The sequence below is a fragment of the Schistocerca cancellata genome, chromosome 6 (assembly GCF_023864275.1).
Source record: "Schistocerca cancellata isolate TAMUIC-IGC-003103 chromosome 6, iqSchCanc2.1, whole genome shotgun sequence".
Classification (NCBI taxonomy): domain Eukaryota; kingdom Metazoa; phylum Arthropoda; class Insecta; order Orthoptera; family Acrididae; genus Schistocerca; species Schistocerca cancellata.
This window is the reverse complement of record NC_064631.1, coordinates 372,371,891-372,392,958: the sequence shown is the minus strand read 5'-3', so window position 1 is coordinate 372,392,958 and position 21,068 is coordinate 372,371,891. Positions and strand designations below refer to the sequence as shown.

At 44.0% G+C, this 21,068-nt stretch overlaps 1 protein-coding gene across 1 annotated transcript in view; it reads left to right on the top strand.

Annotated features, from left to right (window-relative positions):
- LOC126088570 (ufm1-specific protease 1) overlaps positions 1-19,921 on the top strand; it is a 48,283-nt gene extending 28,362 nt beyond the window's left edge. The window contains exon 4 of the mRNA XM_049906759.1: positions 19,575-19,921. Coding sequence (XP_049762716.1) covers positions 19,575-19,724 — 150 coding nt within the window. The 3' untranslated portion in view covers positions 19,725-19,921. The remainder of the gene's footprint in view (positions 1-19,574) is intronic.
- Positions 19,922-21,068: the final 1,147 nt, after the last annotated feature.

Below are 21,068 nucleotides of genomic sequence, written 5' to 3'. Positions count from 1 at the left end.
CGTCTGTTCAGCTTTGGCTGTGTGGCAACTTAAAGGTCACTATTAATGCACAGACAGTCGTAGACACTTACTCCCTGCCTCATCAGGAGGAGTTGCTCACAAACTTGGCTGGGGGGGGGGTGTCAATTCTTTCCAAAAATCAACTTGGCCAAAGCCTACCTTCAGATTCCGATTGACAAGGCACCAAAACAGTTTGTTGTGGTTAATATGCATTTCAGCCTCTATCAACATCAACAGCTAATTGTTGGTGGTCACTGGAACATCTTTCCAGCCTTCCATTGCTTATTAGAGTAATGAAATTTCCCGACAGGGTATGTTCCCCATGGAACAACATGTCACTGTCATTGTGGCTGTGCCCCGCCTATCTAATCAACAAGAACTTCAGGCATTGTTCAGTGAAGTCGTGTACTATCTCAAGCTTATTCCCAGAGCAGCTACTATTGCTCACCCTCTTGTATCTGTTGCTTCAAAAAAGTACTGCTTTTGTTTTTGTCTGCAACCTGTGAGTGTGTTTTTGTGTAGTTTAAGGATAGACTTCGCTCCGCACCAAGTATTGCAACATTTCAATCCAGCAAGAATTTGATCCTTACCATGGACACATCCCAGTTTGGGGTGGGAGCGACCGTGGTCCATCACCATTCAGATTGCTATTAACAGCCTGCTGCCTTTGCATCAAAAACACTCAACTTGACTCAGCAAGATTATTCTCAGGTGAAAAAGAAGCTCTTGCCGTTGTTTATTACTTTAAAAAATTTCATGTGTACATCTGTGGTGCAAAATTTCATTTAATTAAGTGGCCATAAGCCCTCCTTTTCACATCTCTATTATCTTGTAGGTACCCTTAATGGACAAAGCCATTCATCATCTTCAGAGTTGGGCTCTGTTCTTGTACTGGTACAATTAGAAGATCCATTTGCGTCCCATGTCGCAACATAAAAATGTGGATGCCATGCCTCCTTTGGCCAGAAGAAACTGCTTTGTTTTCAATGGGATACAGAGGAGAGGCACATGATAGATGACTTCCCCATCACCAGTTCTCATATTGCCTCTGCCATGGTGGCGGATCTGGTTCTCCAGCAGGCAGCAAGTGTGATATGCATTGTTTTTCCGGCACCTCTGCAGTGGGAGGTCCTCTGCATATTACATCAGTGTCACTGGGGGATCTCTTGTGCTAAACTGTTGGTGTGCTGCTGTTTCCTTCGGCCTAGCATCAGTCGGGAGGTGCAGTACCTTGTCACGGCCTGCTGCAAGTGTTTGCTCAGCAGGTGTCACTGCACACTGTTTTTTCACTGCACTACCTGGGGAAAGAGTCCACATTGATTTCAGTGGCACTTTTTAGATACTTTTTAGATACTTCCGGGTTATTGGCAGTTGGTGCTTTTTCTCATTTTCCTTAGGTTGTTCATCATCTGCCTGTGACAGCAGATTCGTTTACAAGGCCCTGTCAAAGGTATCCTGCACAGAATGTATGCCTTGCCCACAGGTGTTCAGCAATGGTCCTCAGTTCGTGACTCAATATTTCAAGGACTTCTGTATTCACAGTGGCATTTGCCAAATCATAACACCTCCCTTCCATCTGCAGTTGAATGATAAAGTGGAACATATTGTCCAAACAGTTAAAACACAGATGCTCAGATATGTAGAAGATTCCCTGGCTGAGAAGGCTCAGATTTTCTCCTGCTCTTTGAGAATGACACCAATTAGGGCAATTAAATGACCCTTGGATTGTCTCCCACGGAGAGTGAAATGAGACGTCAGAATGACAGTAGATTTGTTCTGTTAATTTCTTTATTTTGGCCCTCAGCTGTAGTACACCACGAACAGCTTGGTGGATGCATCCAGTTGCCTTTCATGCGAAATAATAGATGTCCGGCATTGCTGACAGCCCAAATAGCGGGACTGTGTGTGGTGTCACTTGATGTCGCTGTCATCTGTAGCTGTGGCTGTGATGACAGATGACAGTATGGTGATGCAGCTGACGATGATCGTGAACTCCCTCCAGCAAGAGGGCAGCTCCTGTGTGACTCAGGGCAGGCTGCCCTGTCTTGTGGTCGAACAGCAGACTCTGTACTGCATTCCAGGATGCCTCACCTGGTCTCACAGACTAGGGGTGTAGGCTGTCATACTGAGATGAGAATCATTTAGTACCCCAATGGCTGAGTATTTTTTTCACTCCAAACAATGGTAGTTTAGAGTTTAAGGCAAGTTCTCTAAACACTTCCATGGTAGAAAGTGAGGAAAGTCCTCCCACCAGTGTATTGCAGTGTTGGCTGTTGCTATACCGCACCCAGCTGGCTATGCTTCGCAATGCCAGTCAGCTGTGTTTTGCTTTGCAACGCAACTCACTTCTGGCTTGGCTTATGTTTTCACCAAACACTGTTGATACACTACGTTTCCTTCCTTTTTATTAAGACCTGGTCCCTTGGGTTAACCGAACTAGATTATCCTTTACACTAGAGTTCCTGGCAGCTAGCCCCTCTGGCCCTGTTTCGCCTCTTAAGAATTATTCTACAGCTGGTTTCCTTAGCTCTGCTCCCCTCAGGGGGCTCAGCATTTAGTTGCTCGGTACGGGCTTGGCGACCCCATTGTCCCCGAGCTGGGGACTGGGAAGCGCCACCAGTCCTCAATACCGTAAGCTCTGAGTGTGCTTCAGCACCCACCGTAAGGCGCGGCGGTGGAATGTTGTACGGTACAGAGCCCGGGGATCTTGGCTTAACTGCCTGGGTCGCGAGGATGGTATAAACCTCTATAAAAAAAAAACCTCAATCTCAAGGTGTGCTGCGCGCCGAGGAGACGAATGGCTGTTGAGGTAGAACAATTGCTAGCGAGTGACCTCTGGGGAACCTGCCGCCCCCGGTTGTATTAGGCTTACCCAGTCAAGCGGGGCTCTGTCTGGCTGGACATTCCTTCCCCTAGCTGCTTGTGGGACCACCATGAAACAAAATACGAATAGTGCACACCAGGGGAGTAACGGCGGTCTAAATTACCTGGTCCGACATATTCTCCTCGATTTCTGGTTTGCCGCCGAACAGATGGGGACTCATTTCTGACCACAAAGCCTCAGTTTTTTGTGGAAAATTTAGAGTAAAAGTTTGGAGAAGTTGAGGGCCTGTCTAAAATGAGGTCTGGAGCAGTCCTCATACAGACAACATCCGCAGCACAGTCACGAGCATTGCTTGCTTGTGACAAGCTCGGTGATGTTGCAGTCTCCATTACACCTCATAAGAGCCTCAATATGTTCAGGGATTTATTTTTCATCGTGACCTGTTGTTGCAGTCTGACGATGAACTCCATGCAAATCTGGAATGCCGCGGTGTCCACTTTGTACGGCGTGTCTTCAGGGGACCTTGTAATGGATCTGGGAGATGTAATTTTTTTTACCGTATTTGTCTATACCGAATTGTAAATGTTTTCTTATATTTTTTTTGTCAGGATTTATTATAATTTGTCTTATTATATGTTAATTTACTTCTGTTTTTGAGAGTAAAAGCATATTGATTACTATTAGAAAATGTATCGAAGAATAGCAAAGAGACTGATTACAACTGGAAGATTGTGTGTGGTGTAAAACATCTTTGACGTTGGAGTCGTCTTTGACTGTACTTAGTCGGCAGCTAACTCTTGGTGTGTGTTGACCATGGTGTTGACGGAAGAACAATGTGAAGGTCGCCATCATAAATAATTTTGAAGTATGTTACTATTATTTTTGTACTAACTAAAAAAGAAGAAACTACATTTGAAGAAACTGTATTTGAAACACCAAAATGAGAGAAACACGTTGAACCACGTCAATTCTGCAACCAACAAAGATGCATTGTGGAATCATACTTAGACAACTGAAGCCAAGACTATATCGCCGTGAAAACGTCTAATGGGAAAGGTACTGTCACGAAATATGGCAAATTTAAGTAAATAAAAAATAGTGAGCATATTTTCAACTTGTGTCTTTGCCGCATTTCAACCTAAAGATAGTAGGGTCGCCACTGGCGCCTTCATCTTGGCTTTTGAGGGAGACACCCTGCCTGAGAAGGTCAAGGTGATGATATATTGATGTGATGTTAAGCCTTACGTCCCTCCTCCCATGCTCTGCTTTAAGTGCTGGAGGTTTGGGCATATGTCATCGAGATGTGATGCCGACCCTACCTGTCGGGATTGTGGACGTGCCTCCCACCCTAACGTCCTGTGTTCGCCACCCCCTGTTTGTGTCAACTGTGGACAGAAACATTCACCTTGCTCGTCAGACTGTGCGGTTTATCAAAAAGAACGGAAGATTATGGAGTATAAGGCCTTGGACAGGCTCACTTACACAGAGGCTAAACGCAAGTACGACCAATTTCACCCCGTGCGCATTTCATCGATGTTTGCTGCAGCAGCTTCGATGTCGCCATCCCTGGCGATGAGCCCACAAGCTCAGCCACTTTTTGTGGGCCCTCCAGCCCAGGCGTCTATTCCTGCCCCCCAGGTAGTTGGGGGAACACCCTCTTCCGTTGCTCCCCTGTTATCGACATCGGGAGTAACAACCCCTCCTTCTTTGGGGACTTCAGTCCCCACCTTTGAGCTGGAGAAGTGCCTGCCTCCTCCGGCTCCCTTAGCGCAGAAGGGATCACTTTGTGCCCTCCCTTCCACGGTTACTACCCCTCCAGATGTCAGCCAGTGGCTGAAAAAGCCACCACCTGAGAGCCGTAGGGCTTCCAGGTCTTCCTCAGTCCATGAGCCTGGGTCGGAAAAGCCCACCCAGCCTGATAAACCGAGGGACAAATGGGACCCTACCAAAAAGAAGAAAAAGCAAAAGGAGAAGGACATAGACAGAAAAGGAGTTCACCACTGCATCTGAAGATGATGTGGAGCATCTAGCGTCCCCTCAGGAGTTAGACGTTGCTTGACCTGCAGTTCCTATGGAAGTTGATCAGGCTACTTTGCAATTGGTGGCGGCGAGTGCTTCTAAGGCGTAACCTATTCCCCCCCCCCCCCCCCCCCCCCCCCCCCCCCCCCATGTTCTCTCATGTCTTCACAGTCGGATACCATTATCCTTCAAATGAATTGCCGTGGTTTTTTCCACCACCTTGCTGAGTTGAAACAGCTTTTGTGCCACTTCCCTGCCACTTGTCTGGCTCTACAGGAAACCTGGTTTCCTGTTCAGCGGAGCCCCTCCGTCTGTGGCTACCGGGGTTACTATAAGAACCGCGTAGAATATGACAGGGTGTCTGGCGGTGTCTGTGTTTATGTTCTTGCCACTGTTCCTAGTGACCCACTGCCACTTAACACTACTCTCGAGGCTGTGGCTCTTAAAGAGTCCGGGCAGGAATGGAGTTACCCTCTGTTCCCTCTACCTTCCACCGGATGAGGTTGTCCCTCTTGCCAACCTAGCTGCCTTGTTCGCCCAGCTCCCCCTGCCATTCCTCCTTTTGTGGGATTTTAATGCCCACCACCCTTTATGGGGTGGGGCCCAGATTCGGGCCAGGGTAGGAACGTTGAGGCTCTCTTGGCACAGCAGGACATTTGCCTCCTTAACACTGGTGCTCCCCATATTTTAGCTTGACTCATGGCACATACTCAGCCATTGACCTCTCTCTTGGTAGCCCAGGTCTTCTTCCATATCTCAGTTGGAGGTTCCACGACGACCTCTGTGGTAGTGACCACTTTCCTATCCTGGTTTGTCTTCTTCAGTCCCAACCCCCTGACCAGCTGCCACGATGGTCTCTTCATGGAGCTGATTGGGCAGCCTACACCTCAGCTACTATGGCCATTGCTCCGCTTCCTGGTGACATTGATTTGGCAGTGGACGAGGTCACTATGGCCATTGTTTCTGCTGCCGAGGCAACTGTCCCCTGCTCTTCAAGTACCCTAAGGCGGAAGTCAGTCCCTTGGTGGATACCAGAGATTGCAGAAGCTATCCGGGACTGCCGGCGAGCCCTGCAACGACACCGGCATCATCCTTCCCTAGAGACTCTGGTTGCCTTTAAACAGCTGCGGGCCCAGGCTCAGGGGTTAATCCGGCGGAGCAAACAGGACTGCTGGGAACGATATGTTGCCACCATAGGTTCTCGCACCTCCCCATCTCAGGTGTGGTCGCGGGTTCGGCGCATTTTTGACTTTTGCCCTCTTGCGTCTGTCCCCTGCCCTTCTCTGACCCAATCGCCATCGCCGACCATCTGGCAGAGTACTTCGCTCGTATTTCCGTGACAGCAGGCTACAGTGCCGAATTCCGCGCCATTAAAGAGCAGGCTGAGCGTACACAGTTGTCATTTCGCACACACCGTTGGGAACGATACAACGCCCAGTTTAGTGAATGGGAGTCACAAAGTGCCCTTACAGCTTGCCCCGATACCTCTCCAGGTCCAGGCCGAATTCACAACCAGTTTCTTCGCCATCTCTTGGCGCACTCTCAGGGTGAATTACTCGCCCTGTTTAACTGCATCTGGAAGGAGGGCGTTTTCCCAACTCGTTGGCAGGATAGCGTTACCATCCCAGTGCTGAAACTTGGAGCAGATCCACTGGTGGTTGATAGCTATCGCCCTATCAGCATTACCAACATTGTGTGCAAACTCCTGGAATGGATGGTGAGTCGTTGGCTCATGTGGATCCTAGAAGCTCGGGGCCTCCTAGCCCAGCAACAGGGAGGCTTCCATCAGGGCCGCTCAGCGATTGACAATTTAGTCTCGCTAGAGTCGGCTATTTGTACAGCTTTTATTCAGCGAGAACATCTAGTTGTTGTTTTCTTTGATCTTCGGAAGACGTACGATACCACCTGGCACCATCATATCCTAGCTACGCTGTACGAATGGGGCTTACGGAGTCCACTTCCGATTTTTCTACAGAATTTTCTCTCCAGTCGCTCCTTTCGGGTTAGAGTTAGCACATATTTTAGCTCTGCTCATATTCAGGAGAACGGTGTTCTGCAGGGCTCGGTTTTCAGTGTTCCCCTCTTTTTGGTAGCGATTAATGGTCTTGCGGCTGCGGTGGGCTCATTGGTCTGTTCCTCTCTATATGCCGATGACTTTTGTCTTTATTACAGTTCCCCAAGCATCAGTGTCGCTGAACGGCAGCTGAAGAGAGCTATCCATGAGTCACGTTTTTGGGCATCCAACCATGGTTTTCAGTTCTCAGCCTCTAAGACCTGAGTGATGCATTTCTGTCATCGTCAAACGGTCCACCTCCATCCAGAGCTCTACCTTGCCAATGAACTCCTTCGTATTGAGGAGACACATCGCTTCCTTGGCATGCTGTTTGATGCTCAGCTCACTTGGACACCTCATCTTCGCAAGCTTAAACAACGGTGCTGGCGGCACCCTCAACATCCTTCGCTGCCTCAGCCACACCGTTTGGGGGGCTGCACGAACAACCCTTTTACAGCTCTATAAGGCCTTAGTCCAGTCCCGTCTCGACTACGGGAGCGTGGTATACGACTCAGCACCACCTTCAACGTTGCAGATCCTCGACCTGATTCTCCATTGTGGCGTCAGACTGGTGACAGGTGCCTTCCGCACTAGTCCGGTGACTAGCCTTCTTGTAGAAGCTGGAATCCCTCCCCTACGATTCCGCCGCCAACAGTTGCTTGCGTCATACATCGCCCGTGTCCATGCCTTGCCCGACCACCCAAACTGCAAGCTCCTTTTTCCATCTTCTGCACTCCCCTCCCCACGACGGCGGCCGAGGTCGGGTCTCCCGATTGCGGTCCGCGTTCATTCCCTTCTCTCGTCACTCGAGTCCTTTCACCTTCCTCCATCCTTCTGGCCCTATTCTTCTACCCCTCCTTGGTCCCTGTCTCACTTGCTGCTTTGCTTGGATTTGTCCTGCGACTCCAAGTCCTCCATTCCAACTGCCGTCTTCGTCAACAATTCCTGGCTCTTCTTGCCTCGTTTCGCGATGCAGATGTAGTCTACACTGATGGTTCTGTGGTCGATGGATGCACTGGGTTTGCTTTCATCCATGGTGACTATGTTGAGCAGCATTCCCTGCCTTGTGGGAGCAGTGTTTTCACTGCAGAGCTGGTTCTTTATCGTGCACTCACTCACCTTTCCTCCTGCCCTGGGGAGTCATTTGTCATGTGCAGTGACTTCCTGAGTAGATTGCAAGCACTTGACCAGTGTTTTTCTCAGGACGCTTTGGTGCATGGTATTCAAAATGCTGTTTTTGCTCTCGCCGAGTGTGGTCGTTCAGTGATGTTTGTGTGGACCCCGTGCCACATCGGCATTCCAGGAAACGAACATGTTGATCGGTTGGCCAAGCAGGCCACCACTTCACCACCCCTGGAGCTTGGTCTCGTGGAAAGAGACCTCCGGTCAGCGCTACATCGCAAGGTCTGCGATGTCTGGAGCTCTGAATGGTCTGTCTTGAACACGCCAAATAAGCTCCGCATGGTAAAGTCGTCCATGGCTGTATGGAACTCATCCTTGAGGAGCACGCGTAGTGACTCAGTTGTTCTCTGCCGCCTTCAAATTGGACATATGCGGTTGACCCACAGCTATCTCCTTCGCCGTGAGAACCCGCCCAAGTGTCGCTGTGATGCAGGGCTGACAGTGGTTCATCTTCTGATGGACTGCCCCCTTTTAGCCCCCTTGTCGCAGTCCTTTAATTTACCAGCTGCACTTCCTTTAATTCTATGTGGCGATGCCTCTATAGTTGGCTCAGTTTTACGTTTTATCCGTGCAGTTGGGTTTTATCACTCACTCTAGTGTGGGCGCTCTCGCATGATTTCTCAGGCTACACCCACTCCAGCGACTTTTAATTGTGACATGGGTACAAATTGTGTTGGTATCTCTATCAACACTTTCCAGCTGGAGGTTCTTTGTTTGCCATTGAGTGGTTGACCTTTTACCTGATCCATCAACCATTGTAGTCTGTTTTACTCTAGTCAACTATTTGCTCTGCTCCTTTTAAGTGTCCTCTATTTTGTGTTACTGCGGTGTTCATTTTAGCTCTGTACCCCTTGGTGTTCCCTCCGGGTGCAGAGGTTACGCTTTTAATGTATTGGCCTTTTACAAGTATGTGTGTTTGGGACTGGGGACTGGTGACCTCGATGTTTAGCCCCCATCAAACACCAAAACCAACCAACCAACCTTAGCCCTGCTACTCAATCTTTCACATTTCCACAGGCCCGCTTCCTGTGCTGTTTAACTCAAATACCATAAAACTAATTTCATTACTAGGCCTCTTTCACAATAACTTCTAACTCTCTATTCCCGACTTACAAACTAAAATGAACTAACTATTCTTAATACAACCCCCTTATGCGTTCAGCCTCCTTCCAGTCCACTGGAATATGAATGATGGCTGGATCCTAGCTCAGTCTTGTGATTAGTCTTCTATGTACAAAAAAAAAAAAAAAAAAAAGGGACTACGCTCAGCAGAACAAGTGTTGCTGCGGAGGTTGGTATTACAATAGTCAATGTAGTCTCTTTCTGGTACTGAATTTCCTGATGTGGATTTACATGCTGCAATAAGGTTTGCGGGGAGACTTGTCCCTTCTGCTGGTCCAGAAGTGTGTTTATAGACTGCATTAATTCTGGCTTGATGACTTCTTTATTGCATTATCTTACCTCCTTTGTCCCATTAGCAATTTCGCTCTGCAGGAATTATGCCCCTCTTGTTACCATATTCAGACAGTCTGTGATTTCCCCTCGCTAGCATTTTTGTAACTTTGCTTCCTCTATTCCTACATATTTTCCTTTGTCTTTTGCAGTTAATAGCAGTTGCTGCATTTTTACTCTTACAAATTTCTTCAGCACCCCCCACTTGACAGGATATGTGTGAACTATACCCCAACAAAGAACAATAATCTAGCTGTGAACTGTGTTATCTTGCCTTCTCTGCATTCAACTGTCAGGCAAGAATACCTGTTACTTTAATCCCCCTTAAATTCATTACTGCTCTACAGCTGCTTCTACTAATTACACTGAATCTATACGTAACCTCAAACAATACATATATTAAATGACTGTCTCCTAGGTCTAACTCCATACAGGTTCCTCATTACCATTGCATTCACAACCTCTTGTTTATCTTCCAATATCTTCCTCCTCACTCTCCCTTTCTGGTCGCATCTGCTGCCCTGGAATATCTTCCACACTCACTGGAAAAGGTGTCAACCACCCTACATGCACAATTTTTGTTCTTGTCGGCAGTTTAATCTTGACATTTACTGTTGACATAGTGTCTGGCAATTGGTATGGCCCCTGATGATTTCTTTGTTTTTTCCTTCACCATATACAAAGTTGATAATATCACCCAGTAACCACCTTTACTGTGGGATTCTTCCTGTTTCTCCAGTGCTCATGTGTTTGCCCTCTGTACTCTCTTCCAAATGTCCCTAATCACTCTGGCAAATTCCTTAATAGAATCTCCAGTCTTCCCTTTCCTCGCTTTTAAAATGTCGAACAGTGATGGAATTTTATGACCGTATACTACTGCATATACAAATAATCCTGTATTCGTATGCTGATTTGAGTTGTAGGCAGAGACAGCATACTTCAAATAGACATCCCAGTAGGTGTCATGTGAGTCAGTGTAGTATCCAAGCATCTTCCCAATTGACCTATGCACTCTTTCAGTTCTTTCATTGGCTTATGGATGGAGAGGACTTCTTTACATTCAATAACTTTCACAATTCCTTGACTAGATCTGATATGAAGTTTGTTCCTTGGTCTGTTGTTATTGTTTCAGGCACTCAAAACTTCAGTATCTGATTATTCACAAGTGCTTGTGGCACTGTTGCTGCCTGCTGGTTTGACATTACGACCATTTCTGTGTGTCTTGAAAAATGATCTATGATTGTGAGTACGTGCTTATTACCTGCAAGTGTTTTATTGAATGAACCTAAAACATCAATCCCTCAAAATTCAAATGGTGCTAATGCTTCAGGTAATCTCTGCAATAGTACTCTTCTTTGACACAAACCTGATCTCTGTGCGCACTGTATGCAATTCCGCATATACTGGTTTATGACCATCTGCCTATTTCTCCACCAGTACCTTTCTGCTAGTATTCTGTTGATAGATCTGCAACCTTCATGACCTGGCTAATGTGATCATGAGCACTCAGCTCCTTAGCTTTGTTGGTACCACTATCCGCAGACCTAAATTGGTTTCTCTGCATAGCAATCCATCCTACATACAAAACGTGGGCTGCTTAAAATACTACATACATTCATCATCCACTTTCTATGCAATTTGCCATTCCTTATGCTCATTACTCTCAATATGTAATAATGTTACTTCTCTACTTAAGCCATCTGTATTTCTGTGCTTCTCCCAGATTTGTATGTGACTTCAAAATCAAATTCACTTAGTCTTATCATCCATTGTTAGAATTCTTACTAGAAGGATCCTTTAAACCCAACAACCATTTTTTTTGCTGCATGATCTGTTTTTACATTAAACATTTTACCACACAGAAAACATTTGAAATAAGTCATTCCATAAATAAGGCTTGACATCTCTTTCTTCACTGTGTAACAATTTCTTTATGCAGAATTTAGTTGCCTTGATGCGTAAGCTATTGGATGCTCTATGCCTTCTACCTCTTGTGACAACACACAGCCAAGTGCGTGATTTGATGCATCACGTGATAAAACAAATTCTGTATCAAAGTCTGGAAATACCAATATCGGACTCAACAGTAAAGCTTCTTTTAGCTCCTCAAAAGCATGCTGCCACTCTTCTGGCCACATAAATTTAGTACTTTTTTTAACAATTGTGTCAACCATCTAGCAATATCTGCAAATCCTTTTACTAACAGGTGGTAAAAATTCATGACTCCTACGAATGAGTGAAACTCCTTTACAGGAGATTCATGTACAACTCTCATTAATCTTGGATCTGTCTTAACCCCATCTTTACTTATGATGTGATATAGGTATGCTATCTCTTCCATCACAGAATTACACTCTTCTGTATTCAGTGTTATCCCTCCTATGGACAATTGTGTCATAGAGATACATTAAGTATTGCCGTGAGCCATCCAACAGTATCTGGAATGTCTCAGGTGCATTGTTTAATCTGAATGGCATTCTTCTGAATTGGTAGTGTCCTCAGGGTGCCGAAAGTGCTATTTTGTGTCAACCCTGTGGTGCAACCCCTATCTGCTGATAATCACTCTTCAAATCCATTGCTAAAAAATACTTTCATTGCCCTAAATGATCGATGTTTGGCAAAGGGTAGGTGTCTGTTATGTTTTTGCATTTAGGTGTCTGTAATCACAACAAAACCTACATTTTAGAGTTCCATCCATTGATTTTTTTTCTGGCATGATGAGCATTCCTGCCCCCAATGAAGTATTATTTTCTTCAATTATTCCATCTTTCTGCTGTTGATTGATAGATTCCTCCAAAATTTGCTGCAAGTACCTAGGTATTCTGTATGGTTTGCAGTAGACTGGTACTTTAATTCCCGTTGGTATGAGATGGGTTGTAATGTGTGTAGCTGGCTATGGCCATTTTGGAAAAAATAAATCCTCTCTAGCCACCTTGCGTTTTCTTGTAACACAGTTTCAGTGGTGTCTGGTGATTGTCCATGGCTGGCACCCGTCATGTCCCATTCCTCTTCCTCCAGGATATTCATATTAGTGATTAACAACCCCTTTGTTAATCCCGTGTCCTCTGTGCTAAAATTATCTGTAGAAACAGGTACCTTCTTTTCACCCTTTATTTCTTGTATGTGTACAATACCTCTTTTGACTAAGCAACCTGCCTGATCTAATACTTCACTCTCTTCTAACGGTTCCACCACACACTAAATTTCTGCCGGCAGCCTAGACTCGAAACTGACCCAAATTGATTTCCCCGTACCCTTGGGTACACCATCGTGCAAATCAAGTCTTAGCGGGATTGTTCGCAGTTTAATTGGTTCATCTTTCAGAACAGGCCCCACTCGTGACATCGCTACATTGGCAATGGTTTCACCTAACGGAAACATTTTTCCATCAAGTTCCACCCTATGTTGCTGAAGATCGATTATGGTACAATGATAATACAAGAAATCTAATCCTAGAATCATGCCATAGCCCTCACTTATGTGTGGCACAATCTCTAGCCAATGTTTAAATTTAACCATATCCAGACAAAAGTCTATATCCACTGATCCTAATGGTGTGTCATTTTATCCCCCACCCCACGTGATCTGTACTGTGGTGGGGTCCTGATGCTTACATTTCACCAGATCACTAGTGCCGACTGACAAGTTGGCTCTGTATCCAATAATATCTGCAACCCGTTTTTCTTACTATCACACACTCCACCTCTGCATATGATTTCATAGCATCCAATGTTACTGGGAAAGACTATAAGTGAACCTTGGGTTCCCATTGGTGTTTAACACCTTATTCCTCACTGGTCCTCTAGTACTAAAACTATTACTTCCACTTACTTTATTCACACAGCCTCCTTATATTCCCCATTTTTCCACACTTGAAACATTTTATATTAGCTGCAAACACTATCAGTTTACCCTGCATTCCAGTCAATAAATCGATCTCCTCACACTCTCTAGCTAACCGCACTGCTGTGCGCAAATCTGTTGGACCCCAAGCCTGCACAAGTCTTCGTATTTCTGCATGCAGCCCTCTTAAAAAAGCACCCTCTGCTCAGCTTCTTGCAAAATAATTTCATAGGCTGCAGCATCCTGTCCTAAATCATAGGTACATCCATTAATTTTCCTTATACAATCTGCAAATTGTTTTACAGTTTCTGTATTTTTCTTAGTTATTATTCCTAATTATTCCCTGTAGTTTCTGGCACTATTTTGTTTTGAATATCTCTGAATTACTCCTTCTTTAAGTTCTTCGAATGTTGTGACTCCCTTAAGAGGTTCTGTACATCCATGTAAGTTTTCACTTCACCTGTCAGTCTAAATTTTGCAACACTCAATAATTCCTTATCAGACCATCCTTCCATCTGCACCAGATTTCCAAGGTCTCCCACAAAGGTCTTCACATCCTCTGTTGCTTTACCAGAAAAAGGAGCAATTAAACTTGCGACTAACAAATCTACACTTCATTATGATGATCGCAATTGTACCCACCCAAGCTGTTACCTTTTCCGATGATATACATACTGCTTCCATTTCTGACACACCTTGTGCGTCTGGTTCTGTTGAAGCCTTGTCCACGACAACACTCATTTTGAGAACTAACATTAACAAGACAAGAAAGCAAAATACATTAACTTAATTCTTACATCTAATCATGGGCCATCTCGACTCCTGACATTGCCTAGCCATATGCTCCCAATGATTATTTGTGTAACATTTTACTGGAACTAATTTCGTACATGGTGCTGAGGGTTACAGTGAGCACATCTAGCAGGCAGTAGCTTATTGTGACTTCAATTACCTCTAAAACTAGACAAATCCACTGGTTCTCTTCTTGAAGTAAAATTTATTTTACAAAATGCATGACCATCAAGCCTCTTCTCCATGACCAAAATACAATTCTTTCTTTCTTTTTTTCCCCCTCTCTCTCTGGCAGTAGATTGGTTCAGTTAATTTCTTCATTCCAGCCCTTGGCCATAGTACACCAGGAATAGCTTGGTGGAGGCTACTAGTTCCCTCTCATGCGAAACAATAGACATCTGGCATTGCCGACAGTAAAAAGAGTGAGGCCAGCGTGGCGTCACTCGAATCCCGCTGTCAGCTGCGTCTCCTACTGTGGCTGTGATGACAGTGCAGTGGCACAGCTGTCAATGGCAGTGAACTCCCTTCAGCAAGTGGGCAGCTCCCACGTGACTCAGGGCAGGCTGCCCTGTCTCATGATCAAACAGTGGACCCTGTTCTGCATCCTGGAATGTTGCTTGGGGTAACACAGGCTTGTAGTGTAAGCTGCGATACTGAGACGAGAAGCATTTAGTACACAAATGGCTGAGATACATTCCAGACTGTGTTCATTTAGGGCATAAGGTACATACTCTAAACACTTCCATGGTGGCAAGTGAGGAAAGGCTTTTGTTCTGCCGCTGGCGTTTTGCAGTGCTAACTGTTGCTGTACCACACCCAGCTGGCTCCACTTTGCAGTGCCAATTGGCCATGTTTTGCTTTGCAATGCGTAACACTCTCACCTGCCTGCTCTGACACACATTTTTTTTGATCGAACACGGTCGGTACAGTACAGGGACAAGAGCCCCACTGAACAGCTGCATGGCTGACAGCTGCATACATTGCCCAGCCTCTTATTGTTGGGCAGGCATCCTCCAGTGGCTGCTGGGCAGGCATACTGCAGTGGCACCGGTTTTGTCAACATTCATACCTGGCGCACCACTCTACCCCAGAGCTGGACAACACCCTCACTGGTTTCCGGCCATTGTCCACAGCCAGTGCAGTAATTGCATTTTTGTGGTTCACACTGAAGATCAACTTACAGCATGCCACCTGAATCAGTGGCATCAGGATGGGCGGAGGCCCCTCTCCGGGGGCTGATGGCCCAATGCCTCATTCTTCAGTTGAGCAGACGTGTCCTGCCCCACATACTCTCGGCTATTGTGGCTTCATCAGCACCGGTGGAGAGTTTGCTTCCTGGGAGCAGTACTGCATCTCACACTGCGCTGAGCAGACACCACTGTCAGTGGGGATGGAAGCGTGGTCTCTGTTTCCAAAGTCTTTCCTCTCCAGTCCACCATTGTTGCTGCTCGTACTAGCACCCCTCGACATGGAATCCGATGCCCAGATGGCTCCCGTCCGATCGCTGGTCGTGTCCAACGGTCACCTAGGGATTCGCAGGTAACAAGGGTGCCCTTGTTCCACTCACTTTCGTCTGTAAGTTCCGGTCAGAGTGGATGGGAAACTTCTCATTGTCTTTGGCTGCCACCCCCAGCACTGCTATTGATGCTGTTCAGTCACAGCTCTGTGGACAGCGACGCCTGTTCTTCCTGTCGCCCCCCCTCCTGCCCCCCCCCCCCCCCCCCTGCTCTCCATCAAGGGAAAAGAAGTGTAGTAACACACCAGTTACCAACTGCCCACAGCAGATGTGAGTTGAGCCACTACAGCAAGGATACTACGTGCCAAAATTCAAATGGTGCGTCCACTGGGCATCGTTTATAAGGGGATGCATCTGCCTCTGGGTCCTCAGTCATTAAATGCATTCAAGAAGTGTGAATTACTTTCGTTGTATTCTTGTTGATCACTCTGTGACCCAGTGAATTGTATTTCTTTTATGGCCATGTGTTTTCCTGTTAGAACACCCGGTTGTACTAATTTTTAGTTTACTGCTTCTAGTACGTCATCATTAAAGAAAAATGTAACATGTTCAGGTGAGTTTCTGTCTTGAAGTCCAAACTGTTTGCTACTGACTATGCTTTACTAACTGTTTACAATGCCTACTCGTATATCATCTGTTACAGTTGTTGATATAAGGGAGCACTTGATCTCAAAAAGATGTTCATACATATGATCTGATGTTACATGAACTCAATCTTTTAGTGCCAATGACAGTTCTGTATGAATCTGACAGTTCAGTTGATGTCAGGACCATTGCCAAAGAAGCCCCTTCATTTGATGGCATGCCCTGCTTCTCCGAACTGGGACATCCTAACACAGAATAACTGCCAAACCACCAGATGCTTCAACATGTATTGAAACTGTAATCATCGTCATGCTTTGGAGGTATGCTGTGACCATTTGCTCCATTGTACATGCATAAACAAAAACACTTCCAAACAGTTTGTGATGCTAAACCAATCAACTAATGAAAAAATACCTTCACTGTGGTAATCATTATTCATCAGCTAGGTAGATGCTGGGTAACACATTGCTTTAACAAAAATATATTACAGCACACCGCTTGAACATTTAATCTTTGGAGTGTTGATAACATTGAAAACTTCTTTTGGAAATGTAGGATGAAGTTGAATTTTATCAAATTCTGTCAATCAAGTTTATTCACATTGACTACATCATGGTTTCTGTGCTATATTACATATAGTGATGTAGTTGATGTATTGCTACGTGGTGCTGCACTATTAATACTTACAAACAATGAGAAGGGTTTTATCATTGCTGGCAAATGAAAGCATACTATAGAAGAAGTGGTGAGGGCAACCTGCTGTGGGAGTTAAATATAGAAGGTAGTAGAGGTTTTCATAACTTCACTAGGTGCCAGTCTCCAATTTTGAAATTGAAGAAAAAAAAAGACAAATTTCAGGAAAGCAACTCCATCAAATCTAAGACTCCCCACGCCCTACCCCCCTCTATCCTTTTCTTCCAGTGATAGATTCAGTTCAGTCTAGTATGTTTATTTCACATTTTGAAGGAAGCAGTATCTTAGACAGTACCTCAAGTCTGTAGAGCTCTTGTGAAAGGCTGGAAGGATAATGTTAGTAACAGTTTCATCACAGACTATGTTTCTCATTGTGGATGTAACGGGAATAACAGCTGCTTTATACTGCTGCCATATCCACACATACTGAAAGACTCCAAATATTTACAAAATTTCATTTCTTCCTCATATAGCACCGTGTTTAATTTATGCTCCGTTATTGTCCACTATGGTGATGACTGTTGTCACAGTTTGTGTCTCGCATATTTTCTGAATGCACCACATTCATCTTATTATTTGTTCTGCTGCTATAGCACCTTTCTTGTAAGTTGAGAAACTTAATTGAAGCTGTTTTTCTCCCCAATTGCATTTTAGTTTGTTTTTAGTGTTATTTTTATAGTCTTTACTTCTTACATTCCATTGGCACTCCTCTGGCTTGTATAGTATTGTGAATTCCACAGTTTGCTACCTCATTTAATTTATTATCATGCTATTTGCAAAACAGTCACAATATTTCAGACAGAATAAAAAGAAATAACCTACCGACATGCAGCAGTGATGAGCTGGGCAGATAGCTGTATCTATATTTTTCAAACATGTTTTCGTTATATTTGCCATGTAGTTCTTTAATAGAGGATTCAATGAAAATTCATCACTTGAACTGTATGAAGGGTACAGAAAACTGTGGAAGGAAGTGAATCAAAACATGTACAAGGTCAAAATCAGGAAAGGCCAATCTGCGAGGGTGGGTCAGCAAAGGAAAGACAATGTATGATACTGTTTTTCAAATGTCTGCAGATGAATTAAATGACTTTTGCTCAACACCAGTCAGCTCTATAGTTGTGATGAATTTTCAGTCAAAAGAATCTATCTATCTATATCCGAATCCCGCTCCCGCTCCAGCTACTGCCGGGTCTGGGTGCTGACAAGTCCTCTCCATTTGGCTCGGTCCTCCCACCACTTTTCTTCCTCCACTTGCTGCCAGGTCACACCTCTCCTTTAAACAGATATTCTCACTCCCATTTTCTACCGTATTCTTGGGCGCCCTCTAGGTCTTTTCCCATCCATATTTAGTTCTTCCATAATTTTGGGGAGTCTCTGCCCATGCATCCTCTTAACATGCCCATACCATCTTAATCTCTTTCTTTCAATTTCTTCTCTCATACTTTTTTGTTTGAGGTCCTTTCTAATCTCTACATTCCTTACTCTGTCCATTCTTGTTTTTCCCTTAACTGCTCTGAGAAATTTCATTTCTCCTGTTTGCAGTCTGCTCCAGTCCCTTTCTGTCATTGTCCATGTTTCTCCACCATTGGTGACAATAGGGATGTAATAATTCTTATACATAAGGAGTTTTGCTCTTTCTGAAACTTCATTGTTCCAAATCAGATGTTTTATTGTTTGGTAGAAATTGCCTCCCTTCTGTAACCTCCTATTAATTTCGTTAGTTATTCTTCCATCCCTAGATATTTCACTCCCTAAATAAGTGAAACTTTCTACCACCAGTCAAAAGAATGTCCTTCCAAAATAGATGTTTTTCTTCAAAAATGTTTCTACTAGCACAGTATGGAAATCAATCTTGAGAATCTCTTCTGAGGCAGTAGGTAATGATGGACTGAGCATAAGTATACTGTCACCAAGAATGTAATTCTGGTTTTAAAAGACTTCAGTTTCTCTTCAGGTTATAATACATATTACACTGACTGGGAACAAAGCTTCATTCAACTGATTACCTTAAAAACTTAAAACATTCATGATAAATATTAATCAGGCTTCCAAAAACACCATAGCACTGAAATTGCGTTAATCAAATTGACTGACAATGTCAAACATGCCATGAGCAGAAGCGTAGCAACCATTTTAGCATAGCTTGATTTCTGCAAGGTTTTTAATACTGCTGATTTTGATATATTACTTCTGAATCTTGTTTGTTAATTTTATGGAAAGACAAGAATTTTGAAGTATTTTATGAGATGTTAAGAAAAATGGGAAGAACTGTTAAAATGGCATGATTTTGAACATCCATCCTAAGCCTAGACTTGACTTAGTGATTTCCACCTCTTCATACCCTAGAAAAAGTGGCAACATGTGGCAGAATTTTATACAAAGGAGATTTTTGAGTTGATTATGAGATTTGATAAATGCTTGAATCTTAATGGTAGTTATGTAGAGAAATAATATAAAAGTGTAATTTTAAGTACTTTCTAATAAATTTACTTTAACTATTTCAGTATTATATTTGTAGTGCTTGTGACAATTTTTAAATAGACACATTCTCAACACTTTGCATAGTGAGATACTTTTGCAATTCATTAAGGCTCTCTGTATAATTCATTCAGGACCCACACTTTTGGGGCGTTGCTGCAGATCGTTACCAACTACAGAGAGAAGGCTGGGTGTGTTGGAAACAGCTTTCAGAGTTCCTGGATAGCTCCTTCTACAACCTGTGCCTGCCACAGCTTTCTTCAGAATTGGAGCCTTCAGTTTGATCCATAACTGCAGTCAGAACAGCATCTCACATTCAGTAGCCATAATTTTATCATCATCTTTGTTTTCAATGTGTCATTAGGGTTGCACTTCATGTCTTTGGTATAGTGCAAACATGACATTATCTTGAAGTAGCATTAATAGTATTCGTTTTATGAATGTGTTATGGTATTGATTAAATGTGAACATTACAAAAGTTTGTATTGATTTTTATTTAAAATTTGATAGTATTTCCTTATCTGCTAATCAGGAAGTTATTGTGAATTGCCTTTTTTCCCCTACATATCAGGAGTGGGACCTGACTAGATTCTGTCGAAAATCCAAAATTATGTGCACCTCATTATAAGCTCTTCCTTTGGTTAATTTTTAAAAGTCTGACTATAGCACAAGTATATTCCTTTTTATGTTTTCTCCAATGTTTATCATTAAAAAGCTATAGGAACTTATTTGTTTCATGAGAGGTGTCAACCATATTAGGAAAAGGATCAATTGCTCATGTAAAGATGACCTGTTGAGTTGCAGACAGGTACAATGAAAAGACTCAAGCATTATAACTTCTTTACTAAAGAAAACAAACATGCACATTGACACAAGAAAGCACACCTTATGCACACATGACATGAGATGTGCTTTCTTGCTTGCTGGTGAGTAGCAATCTGTCCTTTTCCTAATGTTGTTGATATTCCAACCTGGAGTTTCTATTGTTTGGTTTCGTTAAATATAATTGCACTAATACCTCATAAGCACTGATCCTATGACTAATAGAAAACAGGTGGGTGGTGAGAACAGAGGACATGTAATGCTAGTTCCCACCTGCAGAGTTTTTAGAAACTGTGTCTGGGGGAAGAATCCAGATGGCACATGTGGCACGTGTGGTGAAACATGCACCAAGGTCACAATTGTCAAGTTATAGAGCATGTTCTGCAACAGGGTATTGTATGTTGCCAGTATACACCCCCTGTGTATGCCCATTCATCCTAACTGATAATTTGGTGTAGTCATGCCAATGTAAAAGGTCAAGTAGTGTTTACATAACAGTTGATATATGATGTCTCATTTAACAGATTGTTGTGGGAAGTTCCTATGGGACCAAACTGAGGTCCCTGTCTCACAGGTTTCCCTTTGATAGTGTATGTTTTGCCAATTACTGGACTGGTATAGGTGGTGGTAGGAGAGGGTGCATAGGACAAGTCTTACAGGGAGGACTGTCACAGGGTAGGAGCCATAAGGTAGGGAGATGGGGGATTTCCTTGTCCTCAGTGAATGACAGCTACACACTTCGGTCACAAAAAATCTATTAACAAACAACAGTACTTACATTTTGACAGTTACCACCCTTTCCATGT